Source organism: Anarrhichthys ocellatus, unplaced genomic scaffold, assembly GCF_004355925.1.
Source record: "Anarrhichthys ocellatus isolate YVR2014 unplaced genomic scaffold, GSC_Weel_1.0 scaffold26, whole genome shotgun sequence".
NCBI lineage: Eukaryota > Metazoa > Chordata > Actinopteri > Perciformes > Anarhichadidae > Anarrhichthys > Anarrhichthys ocellatus.
This window is the reverse complement of record NW_022280056.1, coordinates 1,606,149-1,625,124: the sequence shown is the minus strand read 5'-3', so window position 1 is coordinate 1,625,124 and position 18,976 is coordinate 1,606,149. Positions and strand designations below refer to the sequence as shown.

General features: G+C 38.9%; 2 protein-coding genes across 5 annotated transcripts in view; one reads left to right on the top strand and one right to left on the bottom strand.

Moving 5' to 3' along the window:
* The window catches only part of mrtfbb (myocardin related transcription factor Bb), an 82,728-nt gene that overhangs the window by 24,406 nt on the left and 39,346 nt on the right, over positions 1-18,976 (top strand). The gene's annotated exons all lie outside the window — the stretch shown is intronic.
* On the bottom strand, positions 491-16,118 carry shisa9b (shisa family member 9b). 2 transcript variants are annotated; one of them, XM_031861909.1, is made up of 4 exons: positions 15,386-16,118; positions 11,586-11,692; positions 4,654-4,794; positions 491-1,375 (listed from the first exon to the last, which is right to left on the bottom strand). In XM_031861909.1, the coding sequence occupies exons 1-4, from the start codon at positions 15,892-15,894 to the stop codon at positions 996-998; spliced, it is 1,137 nt and encodes a 378-aa protein (XP_031717769.1). In that variant the 5' UTR covers positions 15,895-16,118; the 3' UTR covers positions 491-995. The 2 variants fall into 2 exon arrangements, with proteins under 2 accessions (XP_031717769.1, XP_031717768.1); XM_031861908.1 differs by having other exon boundaries at positions 491-1,378; positions 15,386-16,116.

The following is an 18,976-nucleotide window of genomic DNA, read 5'->3' as shown; positions in this document are numbered from 1 at the left end:
TAAGTTGGACTTTAAACATTTTTGATGACGATACACATGTAGGAAATGTTTTGAGGTTAAATGATTATTGAGAGCTTTAGGTCTCAATCATTCTTTGCTGAAAATCAAGTCTGACAAAGTCTAGTGCTGTGAGCTCTCAAAACATCAGTAATCCTCATATAACTGTGAGTGTTCTTCCTGATCAACCTGTTTGATCTGCTGAGAACTATTTGATCTTCCTTTTTAAATAAGTAAACTATTTAACAAAATATTAAGAATTTGGGCTTGTTACTACTATTTAGTTATTTTTTTTAACCGTATCATCCATGGACACTGCACGTAATCCAACACCTAGCAGTAGAGCAGTGCCAGACATTTTGAGTATTAACAGCATCTATAAATTGTCCAGTAAAGAATTTAATTTAATTTATGTCCGTAACTTAAATAATGTGACAAATGTAGTCATTTTAAGCCAAACAACGATGTTTTAGTAAACATAATCAAGTAGTTGTTTTTTTTGTGTTTTGTTTTAATTTCCAAAGTTAACCATGTGTTTAAAGCTGTAACATTGTCCAGGAGTAAATCTGTTTCTTAGAAACTTAATTGAGAAAGCAGTTTAGATGTATGTGTATGCAATTTGGTAGGAGACTGAGTTACATTTACACAATGTTGATTTATTTGAAATGACATAATATACTTAAATGTTAAGGTCCATTAATATCTCAGTAACTACTGACAATAGCACTGTATGTGTCACGTGTCTGTTATAAGTGAGTTATGTAACTTTTGTGTTTTTGTTTTAGCAGTTGGATTATATGAATATCGATGACAACATATTCATCACTGTGCCCTCCTGAGGAGCAGTGATTGATACCGAGTCCTGTTACAGTACACTTCACTTTTTACGTGGCATCTTTAATACTGCCCATCACATGCACAACTGCACATACTATAGTCCATGCTGATTAATTCAACACTCAGCAGCTACTGTTTCAGCCGGATGCTTCGAAAGTCCCTCATACTGTCACTTCTGTCTTGCTGTTGGTTACAAAGTATGGTTGTGGAGGCATGTAGCGAGTGGTGTGCAGCTCCTTCTCTATGATGCAGAGTTTCTTTGGGCCATAGCTCTGTCTGAGTCCCAGCATGTCCCTGCTCTCCCAGGATCTTAGCACACCCAGGCTGGCAGCAGTGTTGGAGCTGTAGGACAGCGACTGGGAGCTGTGGCTTTTGGGGCTTTTGTACTTGTGACCATTCTGCTTTGCAGACACCTGTCTGGGTGGGCTGTAAGGATTACTCGGCTCTGGCTCCATATCCACAGCTTCCATGGGAAGGCTTCCCTTGGTTGTCATCTCGATCACTTGCTGCCGGTTGCTGTAGAAGCTGTCATTAGCTTTCTCTGCTGCCAAATAAAATGAAACATGATATTTCTTTGCCATTTTACCTTCATTAGCCATTGCATTGTGTCCTTATCGTAGCGCTAGACAGGCAGATGAAAATAGACCTATAAATTTTGTTGCTAGAAAAACAGAGAAGTAGTCCAACCCCACATCAACAAGCATCACAATAACTTGTTAAAATAGGGTTTTACTGTATGCAAAACACACTCGTATATATATTTACATACATACTGTATATGTATAAATTTAATTTTATTACATTTTTTATTTTAAATCTGTATGTATAAAGCTGTATGTATAAAGCTGTGTTTTTTTTTAGTTGGTTTCACTTAAATCATTTGAGCACTGAAGAAATAACTAGTTGTTTTCCATATCAATGTAGTAGTAGTTATACTATAAAAGTAAATCAAAAATAGAATTCTAACCTGCTATATTGTTAATGCAGTAACCCTCATTAAAATCATGTTTAGTTTCCTTAATAGTAATAATAGATAACGGTATTTGCATCTTTACAACAAGGATCTGCCCTTGATGTCTTGTCTTTGATGTTTTATGCAAGCTTATTTTAGGAGAATATTAACAGTAAATAAAAATATGAATTATGTCCTTCACCAACAAGTTAGGGCAGTCTAAGAGGCAAAACCCAGGGCATAGAAAGTCTGCTAAGCAGTGGCCGCACCGCTCATTAGCATGTCACAATGTAATGAGCTGACATGTTTCCCCTATCCCCAGTGAGAATTACACCCTTGGTGCACAGTAATGCAGTTTAGAATGCTAATAGTGTTTACTACATTGTGGAAGCTTAACAAAACCTATTACAGGAAGTCTGATCATGCTTAAATATATATTTTAACATTATGCCTTCCTGTCAGCCATTACATAAAATTACATTTGTGCCAATTATTATTGTCATAAACTTTCAATGTGATAATTGATAAACAATTGTATTGCTTTACGGTGCAACCCATGGGGGTCTTGGACCGTCAGGGCTGAGCGGATTACATACGTGTGCTGACATGTATGACATGCTATACGCCTCATGCCCCCATTGGATATTTGTTCTAGCGCCGACACTGGTGTTATTAAAGCAGTGGCAATGCCTCCCACTATCCCTGCAAGTAAGCTGTTGTGTTGTTACTGCAGTCAAACAGTATCTCCAGCTCAAGCTTGCTGGGTTTTGTCCAATCATATCGCAGCTCATTTGTAAACAGCCTCTCAGAGCCTAGGTGGGTCCTGGTTGTATTTGAGACCTTTTTGACGAGAATAGGTCATTGCTATTGGGTGAAAACAACATCTGATATAATTCCTGACTACTTAGTCGACTACTTAGCAGTTGGATGACTACTAAACTGCAGCAGCAGAACTCAGTCCGGCTGAGGTGGTTTTCCAGCAGATCACTGTACACTACATCATGTCTTCTAGCATTGGTCTTGCCATAATCAGCTGCTGCAATTTGTTATAAAACCACTGCAGTGTGACTTTATATCTCCGATCAGGTTCAGACAATCTATGAAAACTGTTTACTTGAGCACTAATTGAACCTGAGCACACAAGCTCCAGCATTAGCCTTTTCTAACATTTCAGACTTCTTTTAAAATTTAAATATCCCTCAGGTAACCTTTAATGAGGTCTCTTCATCAGCAGCAAGCGGTGGCTGATCTCTAGGTCTTTCTTCATGGACCAGGAAAGAGATGCATTGATGAGCAGCTACTTCAGTAAAACCCACATCAGTGCTGGTAGATCAACACACCTGATCACCATATACAGTACTGTATAGCTGCATCTCATCACCACTCCCCAACTCGTTTGTGTTTTGATTGCTCCTGATTGTCTCCTGCCCCCAGTCTCATTAGCTAAGATTTGCTCTATTTTTATTTTCCCTAATCAGTTTGTTTGACGGCACTTCAGCGGATTAGCAGCGAGAAGCTTCAGCTGCTCATGTGAATCACAAAGAGTGAGCTGTTTCATGTGATTGGACCACACACACACTGAGCTGTCTTTCCGTCCATCACAGCCAATTGATTAATCTATAAATAGACTCCCGTTTCACTGTGCTAAATATCATCAAATACAGATCCACAAATACCTTTTATTTCACACTTTGATTCCGCATATTTATTTTATTTTTTCTCTGCTAAATTTTAAAACTTAAGCACCCAGGCAAAGAGGAGTGTTGGCCAAAATAGAGGTCAGGAAATGTAAAACTATTTGTTCTTTGAAATGCCACTGTGATTATTTTTGCAACAGAAATATGAAAAGCGGTCAATTACTTTAAATACGGCAGAATTTTTGTTTTTCATTTTATTAGATAAGTCAAATTGTAACCACTGAATAAATTCTTTGGGATTTAATATTACAAAGAGAACTCTAAATGTTGCCTTACTGTATGTGCTCCACTACACTGTAACATATAGACGGTCAGCATCACCTGTTGGCTGTCATCAGTATTTTAATGTGAGCTCACATACACTTTTTTTCATTTTATGATTTGAAGGGTTGTATTTTTATTTACATTCGTAGACACTACAAACAGGCTTTTGAAAAATGATGTTGCATCATCTTGCTGTGTGATACTATTTTGGTATTTGAAGTTATTTCTTGATTCAAATGCTGTTTGTCCAGACACTGGCTGCAGACTGTCTAAAATTAGCACATGAGAAGAAAAACAAACTTGCTTCTTTAAATACACTTTCAGTTCCCCTCTCTGTTGGCATTGATGGACTATGGATTATCTGACAAAGAGGCTCATATTTAAAGAAAAATATCATTTTGAAGTACATGTCTAACAACACGTTGTGTAAACAGGATTCAAGAAGTAGATAGTAAATAAAAGGCTAAAGAACGGTCAAAGCCACATTGTCTTACATCACAGTGAAGTGCACAAATAACTGCAGCTGTAGCAGAACATTTTAGCAATGGCTTTTTTTTTTGGTCTGTTGAGACAAGCAATGTTTGACTCAAAATGAACCACTTTTAATTTTACTGCGATGCCATAAAAATCAAAATTTATGCATTTGCATTTAAAACATATATGTGTGTGTGTATGTACATGTACATGTACATGTACGTATATATATGTATATACATGTACATACACAATTTATAAGTTGGTGAGGAATAAAATTAATATATATAATATACTGTATAAATGTTTATTCTGGTTCACTCAATTAAACCTTGATGCTCTTTCTTATATGATGCAGAGAACCCCTGATTCATTATGCTGGTTCCATTTATAGAGGATGTAATGTGCTACTTAATTAGATAAAAACCTTACCCACAGCCTTCAGCGTGGCGTACTTGTTGAGATCCTTGACGGGCTTCTGTTGTTCATAGGGGCTGGGAATCTGTCCCACAGCCGGGTAAAGCTGTGTTATAAAAGTCGATGCCTGAGCCATGTTGTTCATCTGGCTGCTATCTAAAGGAGGGAAAACACAAATTATTAATGCAAGAAATCCCTTGATTTCCCTTTAGGACTGGGCGATAATTCAATATGATGATTCATCATCTTTCAATGGAATCTTATTGTGATGAAATCATATCTTGAGATATTTCGTGATACACAATAATAATAACAAGAACATATTATTTCTCAAAAATCTGATCATTTTGAACTGATGTTCCTACTAAAATGATTTAAGTACTTAATTCACACAAGAGTATACAAAATTAGGCTTTACCATGTGGTTATTTCATATAGACTATTTATTTATTTATTTATTTATTAATCAGAAAACATGCTACGTTGTGATATATATAATCATCAAGATATGAATTGCCTGTAAGGGGATGGATAGAAAAGATATTAGCCAAATGTCTCAGCCTTGATTCCCTTTATTGCTGAAGCAGTATGTTCAAATGTGTATACCATCTGCATTAGCTTATACAAGAGGTGATATAAAAATACAATTATTCATTTAAAGTGGCTTGGTTTTCTCTAAGTGGTGCTTCCATGATCCCCAGATGTAAATCATCTTGATGGATGAATGTGAATATAGAATAATTGTTGCTGTAACTTGGTAGTGTCACTTTCCCTTAAGTACGCTTTTCTGGGTGCCCAGCTGGAAAGAGTCATGACTGCTCTTTGTGGATCTGCACTAATCCTACAGTAGACATCTGGTAAATTAAGGGGTGCACAGCAAAGAGACTGGCCTTCTGGCAAGGCAGAGCAAACAGATGTTCAGAGTGTCTTTTCTCTGTTTAGTTGAACGTACTAATTCACAGGCGGGAGTTTGAAGACACTGCTGTGTGTTCTATATATCAGAGTAGAGATATCAACATGTTTAGGAGCCACTACTTGATGCGTATAGTTTTGCTTATTCATTATTTACTTGCTGCTTTTCAGCTTGACCTCTTACAAAGTCACAATTAGTTATGTTTAAATGAGGTGGTGACTGAACACTTGGTCAAATTCCCAAAAGAATTGCGCTGCTTTTGCGACCGCTAAACCTGTGCAGATAAGACAAACAGAAACCATGTAATTCTCAAAGCACCCGCAAAGGGTGAAATGCAACCCTCACTGTGCTGCACCTGTGCTATTTGCATGTATTTACATCAGATAATATGCTCACATTTGGTGCAAAATCGTCCCCTTTCTATGCAAATTAGCCTCATTGCCAAAAGAGTCCAATTCAGAAAGATCAGCGCTAATAGCCACATGCAGTTAGAGTGAAATTATTGACGACTTCAGAGAGTTGGTAGTAACTAAAGCTTATTTATAAGGGGTGTCCGCTCAAACTCATTTATTGTGGGATGCAGTGTCAGGATGCAGTGACAGTTGCGACATGAAAAATAAATAAAGATCCCCAACATGTCATTTTGGCACATACATAAGAGAAAAACTAAATTTAAAGAAGTAATGCTACTGTAAGTATTCAATAAGCTTAAAAAATGTCTGAAACGCCACAATAAACTCTTAAAATTAGACGATGTAATAAATATTTTCATTATTAATTATGTATTTATTCACCCGTCAATATGGGCACATAGAAAGGAGTCGGAGTCCGGTCCATATGGCCCGAATCGACAGGCTTCTTGCTCAATGCAATGGCCTCAAGCGCATTTATACGTTGCCATTTCCAAATTGTCCTTAGCTGCCAAACTTTATGGGTGTGTTTACGCTGTAATATCATTAGGGCAATATCTCTGGTGAATGGGACCTTGAGACGGGGCAGATAGCAGTTGCAAATGATGTTTGTGTTATTTGTTATGATGCAATTGGTTTATTCTAAAGGTACCCTAGCTCAGAGGAGTTTCCAGTATTTATTCACTGAGTCTGGCACCAATAACTTGAATATGAGCATAAAAAGATGTCCAACTCATCACTGCTGTTGTTAATGGTTAATGTTTATAAACTTTAAATTGTGGGGTGTCCACTAGTCCTTGGGCTAGAATGTGTCTGATAAAAACAGATCATTAATAACGAAAATAGGTTAATTAGGCTCTTATTCCCCGCTGGTCAGCAAGAAACTTTATCACTGTGCTAATTAATTTTGGAAAGTCTCAAACTGTGAATGCTGTCTACTGAAATGATGCAGAGGACAGCTTTGACTATTCTTTCCTTCCACCACACCTCAACAACGGGGTGGTGTCCTCAGATTTTGAGGTTATTGGAGGTACCACTGTGTTCTCCTTGTGATGAGGCTGTCTCATTACAAGCTCCTGTATTATCCTGTTTTATTGAAAGCCTTATTAAATCTAGTCGTTGAGAAAGACAGCACAGCACCCTCATTAAATCTTTGACAAATGCTTTACCAACAAAAGTAACCAAATTCTCAAAGTGTAGCCGGCAGTCTCTGCATCAAATCTGTTGCCTTGTCGGGTTCCTTTCAGGGCTTGTTGACCTGTTTCAGTTTCATATAGTTGGTAATTGGGCCATGCACTCATGCTCTCATTCAATGTGATCTTGTTTAAGCTAAAAGTTAAATTAGATTATCTGCTTCCATACAATACAGTGAATGTACTTCACTTGTAATCTGTAATACATGATTAATACTGTTTTTAGGAAACAATAAAACATAAAGATCAATTTAGTTTTCTTACAGATGAGCTCAACAATGACCATTGTGCTGATCTGATGGTCAGGGTTTCCCCTTAAAGGTAGAAGCCCACCGAAGGTAAATAATTTCAATAGGTTTCGATGTACACTGAATCATTTGGCCAACTTATCTATTTTATTGTCATCCAATTAGTTTTTGAGGGTCTCTGAATGTCTCTGGTAGCTCAGACTTCCTCTATATGTAGTCTAAGATTTCATTGTTTATAAATACGGAGAGTGCTTTTTGTGAATATTTGGTACAACTTTGTTATTTTCAGGATACCAAACGTGGTTTAAACTGAGGTGCTGGTGTATGTATACTTCTTTTTCTCCCTCTTTAATGTTTCTTTGACTTTGTGCTGCTGACTGTCATTTGAGCTTCTGTTTGAGTTCTGTTGTCAAAGTCACAGCTTTTATGTCAGCTGCTGGAAAGAAGTAGGCCACTTCTGGAGACTTGTAAGGTTAAAGACTCCATGGTTGTTGCGGGAAATAAGCGCATTAACACTCTAGACACAGACGCCACCCTGGAACTCATAAAAGATTTAAGAGAGTATTTTGGGAGCTGTATGCCCTGAAATAAATGGTGCAAGGAGAAGGGCGCTCTTATTTACAGGCAGCCTACTTTCAAGTTGGCGAGGAAAATATCATTATAAATGTTATCTCTGAGTCAATATCTTTCATCTTCTAATTCTTTCAAATTGGTGGTGATTTTCTAAATGTACCCATATTAGTCTATTATGGAGTAGTAAAGACTTATACACATATTTCTTTACTCATGTCCAACATTAAATTAGGGTACAAATAACAGTTGCACCCATAAAATTCAGAACTATTTAAAAACTATTAAATATACATTAAATAAGTGGTCAATATGGTGAAAGTTGAAGATAACAAGCCACTCACTTTTCTCATTTCACAAACTAAGAGTGAAACAATCTATATATCCATCCACTTTTTGTAAGCTCTCTCCATTGTCATTTTCTAATTATCTCCATAAATATTTGAGGCTTCAGTTTACAGTCTGGAGTACAGTATATGGCAGGTAGAAAATCAAACCTACATTTGGTATCAATTTCTCAGCTGCTGTCAGAGGTAATGCTGCTGAGATACATTTCTATCTGGCAGTGGGGAAATGGACTGTCATGCACCAGTGGAGTGCTGGCAGTGAGCGGAGACTTTGTTCTCTCTGGCTGACTGCCTGGAGTAAAAAGAGGCCACACTTCACAATTGCCCCATGTGCGCACATGGCCAGCAGGACATGAACATGATAGTACTGGTAGCCAAAGAAGCCCAGCTCGCAAAGTCTGCATTACTGGTGTCTTGAGGAGAATGACAGGTCATAGCCCATTCTAACAGGTTTTTGTTATCTTTGACAGGCAATATGAGGAACAGGGGCACCCTTAGGAGCAATTCAATCACTGATTTGCAGCGCTATCCGTAATAAACAGTGACTATTATAGCTGGGACATTCTCATACCTGCCTCTAGAAAGCACAGCTGGAGAGGGCAAGTACACTGATCCATGTGGCAAAATATATCACCTCACCTCTTGTAACCTTGTAAGAATAGCTGTCAAGAAAACAACAGTCATCCCTGTGTGGCTGCCAGCACTATTGCACAGAATCTCTCCCTTATATCCCTGTAAGATAGTCACTGTCCAATTGCTCTCACTGTCCAACGTCACCAAACTAACGTAGAGCTACATTATTTTCTTCAATGAATTAGATAGTTAATATTCAACTTGAATGAAACATACGTTGTTTTAACATTTATACTCCAAAAGGGCTTGTCTGAGGCACACGTCTTGGCTTCAGCGTTTATTTCGGCGTCATGTCTATTTTTACAACAATACAATAGTAAATGTGAGCCCAGTAAAAAGCCACAAAATAACTGATTCTGACCACAGAGCAGTGACTGAGCTGCTGCAATGGGTGTGTGTCAGACAGGCAATAAAAGGTGATTTAATAAGAAAGGGTTTTTGAGTGTGCAGCCATAAAGCAACACCTAAAATATTATGCAGCACAGAGATTCACACACACATGCGCACACTCACTCGTGCACACACACGACCGATCTCATTATCAACTGATAAAGATAATAATAATAATCTTGAAAAAATACTTCAGATGAGATGACAGACTTAAGTAAAAATCTATGTATAATGATCGTCAGGCACACCTATAGTTCCTGACTCAAAGAAAGTAGCAGCTGGGGTGAGACCACTGCACATTTTCCAAAGCAATTCTTTTTTCTTTCTTTTTTACAGAAGTGACATAACCTTTAAATAGGTGTAGTCACTGCACTTGTTTCACAGTGGCTGACATTATTGATCATTTTCTTTTAATTTACTGTACTCCAGGGACCAGCAGGAAAAATGTTTTTTTTTTTAAATCAGGACACAAGTTCCTCAGTGTTTTCACCAACAGTTTGTGTAATGTTAGATAGGCAGATACGAACTCCTACCCCTTTGTTGAGGTTCACTCTATTATAACACTGTATAGTATACTAAGGAAAGCATATCTCTCACTCCTAACGTGTTGGCTGGTTTGTAATAAACCGATAATTATTCTGTGAGAAGGCAAGGTAAGACAGAAAGCGCTCTGATTTTAGAATGATTAATTATTAACATGTCACTGCCGACACCTCACCTCAGCTGTTTTTACAGAGTAAAAAAAATAATTAAGCTCAGTTAAAAACAAAAATCAAGACATCTCTTGAAATAGAATACCTCTTAAATATCTGAGGTTATTTATGTTTGATGTTGAATTGCATTTGTCACTTCAGTGATATTTATAGTAAATGAGATGGGATAGTAAAATGGGATTTCAAAGTTGACATAAAGCACAGCGGCCTTGTAGCAGCCATGTTAAAAGATCAGCTTTAGGTTTAAGTTAAACAGCACATGCAGAAAGCTGTCTGTGTTTGACTACATAACCTTTTAGTAACCAAATAATATACATTCCCTGGATTGCTACTATTTTGGCGGTCACTCATCAAGAATATAAATAGTTTGAGGGCAATTCAGTGTTTTAGATAATTGAATTTAATTGTAATTTCGTGAGGTATGACAGAGGTAATTGCCCGTGGTCATCTTCCATGTGTGCCAAGAACGGGAAGGTTTTCATTACAACCACAAATTACACCAGGTGTTTCCCTAATTGGCAAACCTTCCAAACTAATCGGTGAAATCACCCACTATACTCTTCTGCTGTAATGAGCACACGCTCACTTCTGGCCTTCCATAGCACAAGAATAATCACTGATATTGATTTGCATCTGCCTGAAGTAAAACGTCTTGAGAAGCATCTAAGCAAAATTGGTACATCACTTGATTAATTATTTGTATTGTTATACTATCACTGAAGCACCAAGTCATAACCTGGCTTGATTCATTATTGTATTGATTCATTGGCTTCTAACTTCTAGTGTTAAGGATGTGAGGTGTATTTCTTTTACTATACACTTCATTGGAAAATCAGTATCAGGAGAGTTTGTACTCAGTTGAGCCAAACTGAGTACAAATTTAGCATTTCCTTTTTTTAAAGCCAATTACTGAGTTAGAGCAAGTGTTTATAAATGAAGAATACAACTGTAAAAATGCTGCTTGACTGTCTTTAAAACTTTTTTTTATGCAAGATGCCATTTGCCATAATTACTCGCGGGGCGGGGGGCTGGCTGGCTGGCCGGCCATTAAGCAGGGCACATTTCTATGTGTGTTGGTGTTGATGAACAAGAGTGTGATATAATGTGTGAGGCGGTTGCATACTATAAGTATTTGCTAAGAAGCAGAGCTCTAGGTTGTCGGTGGTAATTATTGTACTTGTTAAATGATTGCTGATGGCATGACTAATTGCTTCACCAGCCCGCAGGATTGTTGAGGGACCTTTTTTTCCCCTTCCACCACTTCAGCTATTTCAGGACGGGCATGCAAATAAACAGTGATCACAATTTCAGTTTTATATTTGTTTAAAATATAATCGCTTCGCTTAGTTTATGAGTATCTATTGGAAATGGTTGTGGTGGTGCAACTTCGGTCAGCAAAAGCAGATGGCGGCAGCAGCATTAGTAAATATATGCAACCCAGTGTTTCAACAAACTGCTCCGTCATGTGAACATATACCGTATGTAGGTGTATAGCTCGAGGATGTGTGTTGCTGATGTCACAGTACTTACGGAGACTGTTAACTGTGACTCTGGTCTGTATGTTCTCATAGTGCTGGCCAAGTCCAATGTCGTCCGTATGTTCCGAGGCAGGATGGCGGATAACATGTGCAAGAGCTCTGGAAAGATAAAGAACAATCTCAGACAACACATTTTTTCAGTAAATAACAAGTGCAGATTCTTTGCAGGCCAGCAGTGCACCCTGGCTTTCACAGTTCTCCTAAATCACAAAGTAAAATGATTGTCTGAGTTCTCCGAAATAAGCCATATGACAGTTCCCAAAACATTTTTTTAGCCATATAAGTTTACAGAGGTTATATACTTTGTTCAGGTTGAGGAAAGGTTATGGTAAACAGGAGGCAGGAACACAAACTGCTGGCTCTGGTGTCAAAGTCACCAGAAGGGGTTAAAATTGAAGCAGCAGAGGCTGAGATATTCTGACCTTTAGTCCTTAGCAGTGTTGGAAATTAGCTTTTTCTTCCACTAGCCACACTTTTGTGTGTGACGTTTCTCTTGCACAAATTTTTCATCAAAAAATGATTAATCTAATATTTATTCACTTAAGATTATCCATTTTTAATGATCTCTCCACACACATACAATCCCTCACTCTCAGACAATAAACTACACACTGTATGGACCATTTAAAGTTGGTTTACAAATAAAATCCACTAATAAGAATCTTATACTGATTGGTTGAGTAGAGACGTAGCCTAATTTTACGTTTCGCAACTGCAACAATTAATCGTTTGTTAAATGCCACCGTTGTTTACCCACCAATGGGGCTGGTATCCAATGGATCCTACATTTCCCATCATGCAACTCAATAGCATCTTTCTTAAGACCCTCTCTGCCGACTTCATGCTTCACAGCTCAACTTCTTAACGCTGGTTTTCTGTTTAAAAAAGTCTGGGCATAATTAATGAAGAGTTTCTGATACCAGAGGGGTTGCTAGTGGCTATTGGTAAGAATGTGACAGCAATGGCAGTTGGGCAACTGAACAAACGATGGTATTCAGATGAGGTTTCCCATCAAGTCAGCTGAGCCATCCAATGTAGTTTAACCTGAGCGGATGCAATGTAGATAAGGCTGGGTCATGCCGCCGAGTATCTGCTCTTTGTTTGGGAGCTTGTAGGATCTAAAGGCAGCTTACTGTAGGTTGGGTTAGGGTGTCGCCAGTCAGAAGGTTCAGTAGATTTAAGACGGCACAGCCTGATTCCCACTGCAGGGCCCAATGATAGGTCAAAGCATCATTAAACATGAATACTGGGCTTCCATAGGAACGCTCACCCAACATTTGGCACATTTTACATTTAGTGTTGGGTGTGGTTGGGGTGAGTAAAAGTGTGCTCGGTCGCATCTTTAGTTACACTCCCCCAACAGTCGCAATTATACACTAATAATCCACCATTGTTCCGAATATAGCAGTATTCCAAATTTGATACGGGTATATTCTGTTTGGATATTCCGTATGTTGCACTTTCTGATTAAGATGTGTGATATGCCGATATTAGCATTTTAGGAGCATTCTTTGGACATTACATTACAGTCATTTAGCAGACGCTTTTATCCAAAGCGACTTACAATTCAGATTCTATCACATTTCTACACCGTAGAACATCTACGGGAGCAATTCTTGGGGTTAAGTGTCTTGCTCAAGGACACATCAACATGCGATTAGCGGAGCCGGAACTAGGGATCGAGCCACCGATCCTCTGACATGTATACAGCGCATTCGGAATGTGCGTCTCAATTGGGGTTTTTACTTCAGTTTGTGACGCATGGCATCTTACCTGTTTACAGTCAGCTCTGTGCGTTGTCAGAAAGAAAAACACACCTACTTTTAAGCATGATGAAAGACTTGGTTTTCAACAGGTTTTTGGACACTGTAACGCCGACCTTTTCAAGAAGGTGGGTGAAGGAGTGAAAGAGAGAGGGCTGTATTCCCATTGTCAAACATCCATGTAAACAGGAATATTGGTGGAATATTCATTTTCATTAGCTATGTAAACAGCTTAGTAGGAATATTGTCTTTTTCGGAATAAGGGCATAACACGGAATATTGTATATATGCAAATGTAATTGGTGATGTCAGAGTGTACCGAAGCTAACCCAGGGTACACTTCTATAGTGGACTGCAGAAAGGTGAGAACTTTAACACTGGGGGTCAGCCAAAACGATGCGTTCAACTGGTCTTAAAGGAGCAATATACGACATTCAGAGCATTGATAGAGCAGCAAACAACTATTCGCTATGTAGAGATATAGTGGAGTAATGTCTACCTGAGCAGAGTAAGAAGTCACTCTCCCTCTGTGTGTTGTAATTCTAGCTTCTCCTTACTATGTTGACATAGCCGGGCCGCCTGCGCATGCTTTTAGTTCATGTTCATGCACGTGATTGTGCCCCATGCTGGTTAGCTCACAGCCGCTGCTCTGCACTGCGCTCATGCAGCGGTTACAGTTGATAACGACATTCCGACCGACCGCGTCTAGTGGAAGCGTAGCACCCACCCTCCAGTTCCCCCTCAGGTAAACACCGTTAGCTCTGTCAGCATGTTTGCCGTAGTTTGTACTGTCAGCAGCATCCGCTTCGAGTCGCCGGCTAAGATATCGTCATGTTGAGAGCCGTTATGAGACAATCAAACCTTGCACTTTTAAGCTTTTCTTTCAAGTCACAGAGAAGCCGCTGGGGCAAGTCATGTTTTTACTATCGTATGTCACCTGGATTGTAATTTTGTAAAATATATCAAAAACTCTTTAGGAGCTCACTATGTTCAGTTCCTGTTCACTTCAAAAGCATTTGTAGCTTATAAGATCAGTCCCTTCCAGGTAATAAACTTTTTCATGTAACTTCATCTGAAAAAAACTCTACACTCCTTCGAATTCCACCTCATCTAAATAACAGTGCAGAAGTCAACTGGTTATGGCGCAGTGTCTTAAACATGCATTTGTTGCATGCAAAAGATGGAAACTATAGCCTGGACTGCTACAGACTACTCTTTAACAGGACAACAATGAACACAGTGTTTCCTCAGTGCAGACATTTTCTAGCAGTCTCTTGAGTAGACTGCAAGAGAAAGATTGAGTGTGTGTATATTTGTACAAACTATCTGCAAGTGTTTGATGTTCACAGCCAATCAACATTTTTACACGTAATAAAAACACAAAAGTCAACAACAAACTGTAGCTGCACATTTTGCAAATAATCAACAATACATTACATAATTGGATTTGCAAAAAAATATGTTTTTACCAAAACTGTACAACATTACAGCTGCCCTTGTGCTGGGTGTCAATTGAAACGTACAAAAAAATATTTATTAATAATTATAATATTTAACATATTTATTGACAAACCCAAACTAGATTTAGTATTTATTTTAGTGTTAACCATCCTTTACTTTCTGAGTTATAGTTGGACAAAAAAAACTGCCTTAACTAGAGCAGGCACAACTGTACCATTATAAATTAGAGGCCAAGGACAATGTAATACATATCAAAAACACGCTTTTGTCAGTAACACTGTCAACATTGTGCTTATGACTTACTGGCTGAGAGACATAAAACTGATTTAAATTGATGTTGAGCTGAACTGCAGAAGGCTGCAACAGCTGAATCCATTTTTCTAAAATCCCAGGTGGATATGACTTTTAGTGGGTTACACGGTTTTATTTACAAAACTACTTGTTGCACACATAAGCGAGTTAATAGATGGTAAGGCCCAGTAACACATAACAGATCAGGTCTAAGATGTTTTCACAGATCAAATCAGCGCAATGACGGGACAAATAACGAACATTGTGGATGACCTACCTTGACATATTTTCTCGGTGCGGACGGTGCGTCTTTTCCAAACCTAGCTTGGTGAAAATTCCTATCAGTGCCATTATGGCCACGACCCCGCATATCACGTACACAATGAGGTTAGTTTTATCCTTCGTGGCGTCCAGCGACACGTCCACTTTCGGTGGGGGTCTTCCTGTCATCATCCACGGCGGGGTGTCGTAGTTCTTACAGTTGGTCTGGTCCAGTCGGGAGCTTTTAAACTCGCAGCAGAACCTGAAGCCACAGGTGCCGCAGCAGTACAGGTAGCTGCCCGTCCTACACACGAACGGCGGATCCCACTGGCCCATCACGTCGTAGTAGCCGCGGCACTTGTCCTCCACATGCGGGCTCTCCGTGACCCCGCTCTCCCCTTCCTTTGAGTCGTTAAACTCGGTCACCAGCATGAAGTCGTCGACGGTTTGACCCGGCTCGCCCTCCGCGTTGCACACCATAATTTTCACTAGAAAGTACCCGAGCAACAGCTCAGTGCCCCGCATCGCTGCTCACTTTGTACCCCGCTCTTGACGCCCTGAGAAGCCCTCACAAGCTCGGATGCATCTTCCGAAGAGACGAGACACTGCCATGCGTAAATGTATTTAGGCTGATTCCAACTTCCATGCGTAAAAGCACAGTGCGCTCCTGTTCTCTGATCTCCTTGGGGGGGGGGGGATGGTTATTGTGCAAATGTATAGGTTGGGCTTTTTCCAAAGTACCGTCTACTGTAGTAAATAATTGGAGAAGGGTAGCATCACTGAAGAGGTGCGTGCACCTGTCTGTACTGGAGGGTATCAGACACCTTTGAGGCTGCTTCTCTCTACAGAGTCGGTCACAGATACACACGCACACAGAGAGAGAGAGAGATAGAAAGAGAGAGAGACTATTAGAGAAAGACGATGCAAAGCAGAAGAGACCCCAATGAGTGAGTGAATCAGGGGGAGAAGAGACTTGAGAGGTAGCTTTGGGCAATGGATCTATTACAAGACTTTTATTGTCTTACAATTTTAATCATCATTGATCCAAAACACCCCAATAACAAAATTCAAAACACAGCATTTACATGAGTAGAGAAATATACAAAACACAAAAGTGACTTTGCCCATCTGTTTGAATAGGTCTGTAATTAATGTGCTTAAGAGTTACTGACTGAGTTTTGGCTGTAGATTCATTAATTGCAGAATGGCACACATGGGTAACAAGGCATTGATCGGCTCTCTTACATCTTTCAGAATATTCAGTGTGTGTTTGGACACCTGTTTGGTTTGAGAAAAGTGATGATGATATCTGTCCATCTGAACGTCCATCTTTGGTTCATAGAAATAAAGGATCACAACAGCTCTTTGCCACATTGTAATTCTTGGTTTTAAGATGACCATCCTTTCTGATGACGTTTCTGTCCCCCTGCTCTTTCATCTTGCAGCAACACTTTGGTTCTTGATCAATGAGTCAGAAATTAGGAAGGATAGGGATTTTACATTTATTGCAATAGCATCATATCTTATCTGTTTCTAACAAAACGAGGAACAGATATCACTTACACGTTCTAGAAGTCAATATAATGAGAATATGCTGAAGTATAACAGTATTAATTGAAGCGTTAGCCCTTCTAGCCTCTGTTATTATCACCTCTCCCACACAATATGATATACAATATGACAAGTGATATCTAAGCAAACTCCCATCAAGGATACAGTTCTGTAGAGGATTCATCTTTGCAATAGAAGGATCTAATCAAATACATCGAACAGAACATAAGCACAAAAGGATAAAATAATGATACTATGTGCACACAAGGTATGATAATTCATTATAGCCACTGCATGGCATTCAAAAACCTGTATTAGTCTAGCTTAATTTAAATGAACTCTCAACCTGGTTTATACATGACTCGTACACCAACCGGTGCACTACTCACAGGCCTTGAATCTTGTTGTTTTAGAAATGAAAATAAGCCCTGAATATTATTACAGCGAGTAAGAATTATTGATGTAAGAATTATGCTCTGGATCAGAGTTTGATTAACCTTACAGTTGTCTTGTCAAATTGACTAATCATATGCAGAGCACTTTATTCCAATGTTCATTTCATCAGACCGTGCATGTTTCAACCATGCACCTTCAGCTATTAATTACTGACCGTTTACAAACAGTAACAGATGATGAAGGGGCCTTGACAAGCACGGATCTAGCTATTTATTTTTAGAGAAACCTTTTTATCTAAAATTAGGATTAGTGGAAGGAGGCTCACCATCTGCCACTTGAGAAATCTCGCGCTTTTTTTTTTTTTTTTTTTTTTTTTGTTTGATGTTGAATCGTCTTGGCCATGGGAGGCTACTGTTATTTACAATTGTCAGGGGAGGTTTTGCTTGTCTTGTCTTTGTGCTTCTTTAAAGTTCACTATAAATAATTTGCAAAACTTTCAAAGAAGAAACTTCAGAGTTCCTGTTAAAGTCAAAACAATACAGCTTAGGACCAGATCAAATCCAGGTGATATTTGATTTCAATGTTTAATTGTAAAAAAAATAGTCAACAGCTGCCAAATGCAACAAACGCAATATAGTTTGGTTGCTGTTTATGTCCTCCACCAGTTGGTATTCTAGCTGTGGAGTTGCTCAGTGTCATTGACACCCTCTGAAACATTGTTGATGAGTCACTGTGTTCATGAATCATACAGTGAAGTTAACAAAACCTTTATTCTTTACAGCTTTTCATGTAGATAGTGTTTTCACACCTTGCACAAAAACGGCAAAAGAACACTTGAAAAGTTGTCCCAAATATGTTTTATCTTATTTTCAACTCCGCCTTGAATATAATCCAAGATTTAGGCCTACTATATGAATAAAATCTAATGCGAGTATGCTTATGCAGAGCCTTAATTGGTTATATTTTTGTCCTGAAAAGGTCTCTTTCGTTATTACTGTTGTTTTTGTGCATGAGCCACCAAGATTTCAGATTTCACAATATATCTAATTAAGTAATGAAAAAATACAAAAATGAGATGATGCACAGTTCAACTTACAGCAGTAAGTCGTGTGTTGGGGTCTTGTTTTTGAAAGCGGAACAGGTGACATATATCCACAGGACAACTCTGAGACTACAGTAATCGCATGTGCAAGCATGAATTTCAACAGTTTGTGCTTCTGGGCTACTGCATAACTCTCACTGAAAATTGAGTGGCGCAAGTGAATCCAAGCCATGCTTTGGGTGGGAGCAGGTGGGAAGGCGACAAGGTTGTAATTCTGGTCAGACGGAGAGCGTCTGATTAAATCCGCACTGTGTGGATTTTGAATGTAATCCCCCTCTATTAAAATTTGAGCAATGTAAATGGACTGTACTTGTATAGCGCTTCTCTAGTTATCCGACAACGCAAAGCACTTTAACATTAAATATTATATAAATGATTTTGTAATTTGGGGTTCAGTATCTTGCCCAAGGACTCTTTGACATGTGGACTGCAGGGGGAAACCACCAACCTTCTGATTAGTGGATGGTGCTCTACCTCCCAAGCCACAAGGCCACATTTAAGTACATACAGTGGGTACGGAAAGTATTCAGACCCCTTTAAATATTTCACTCTTTGTTT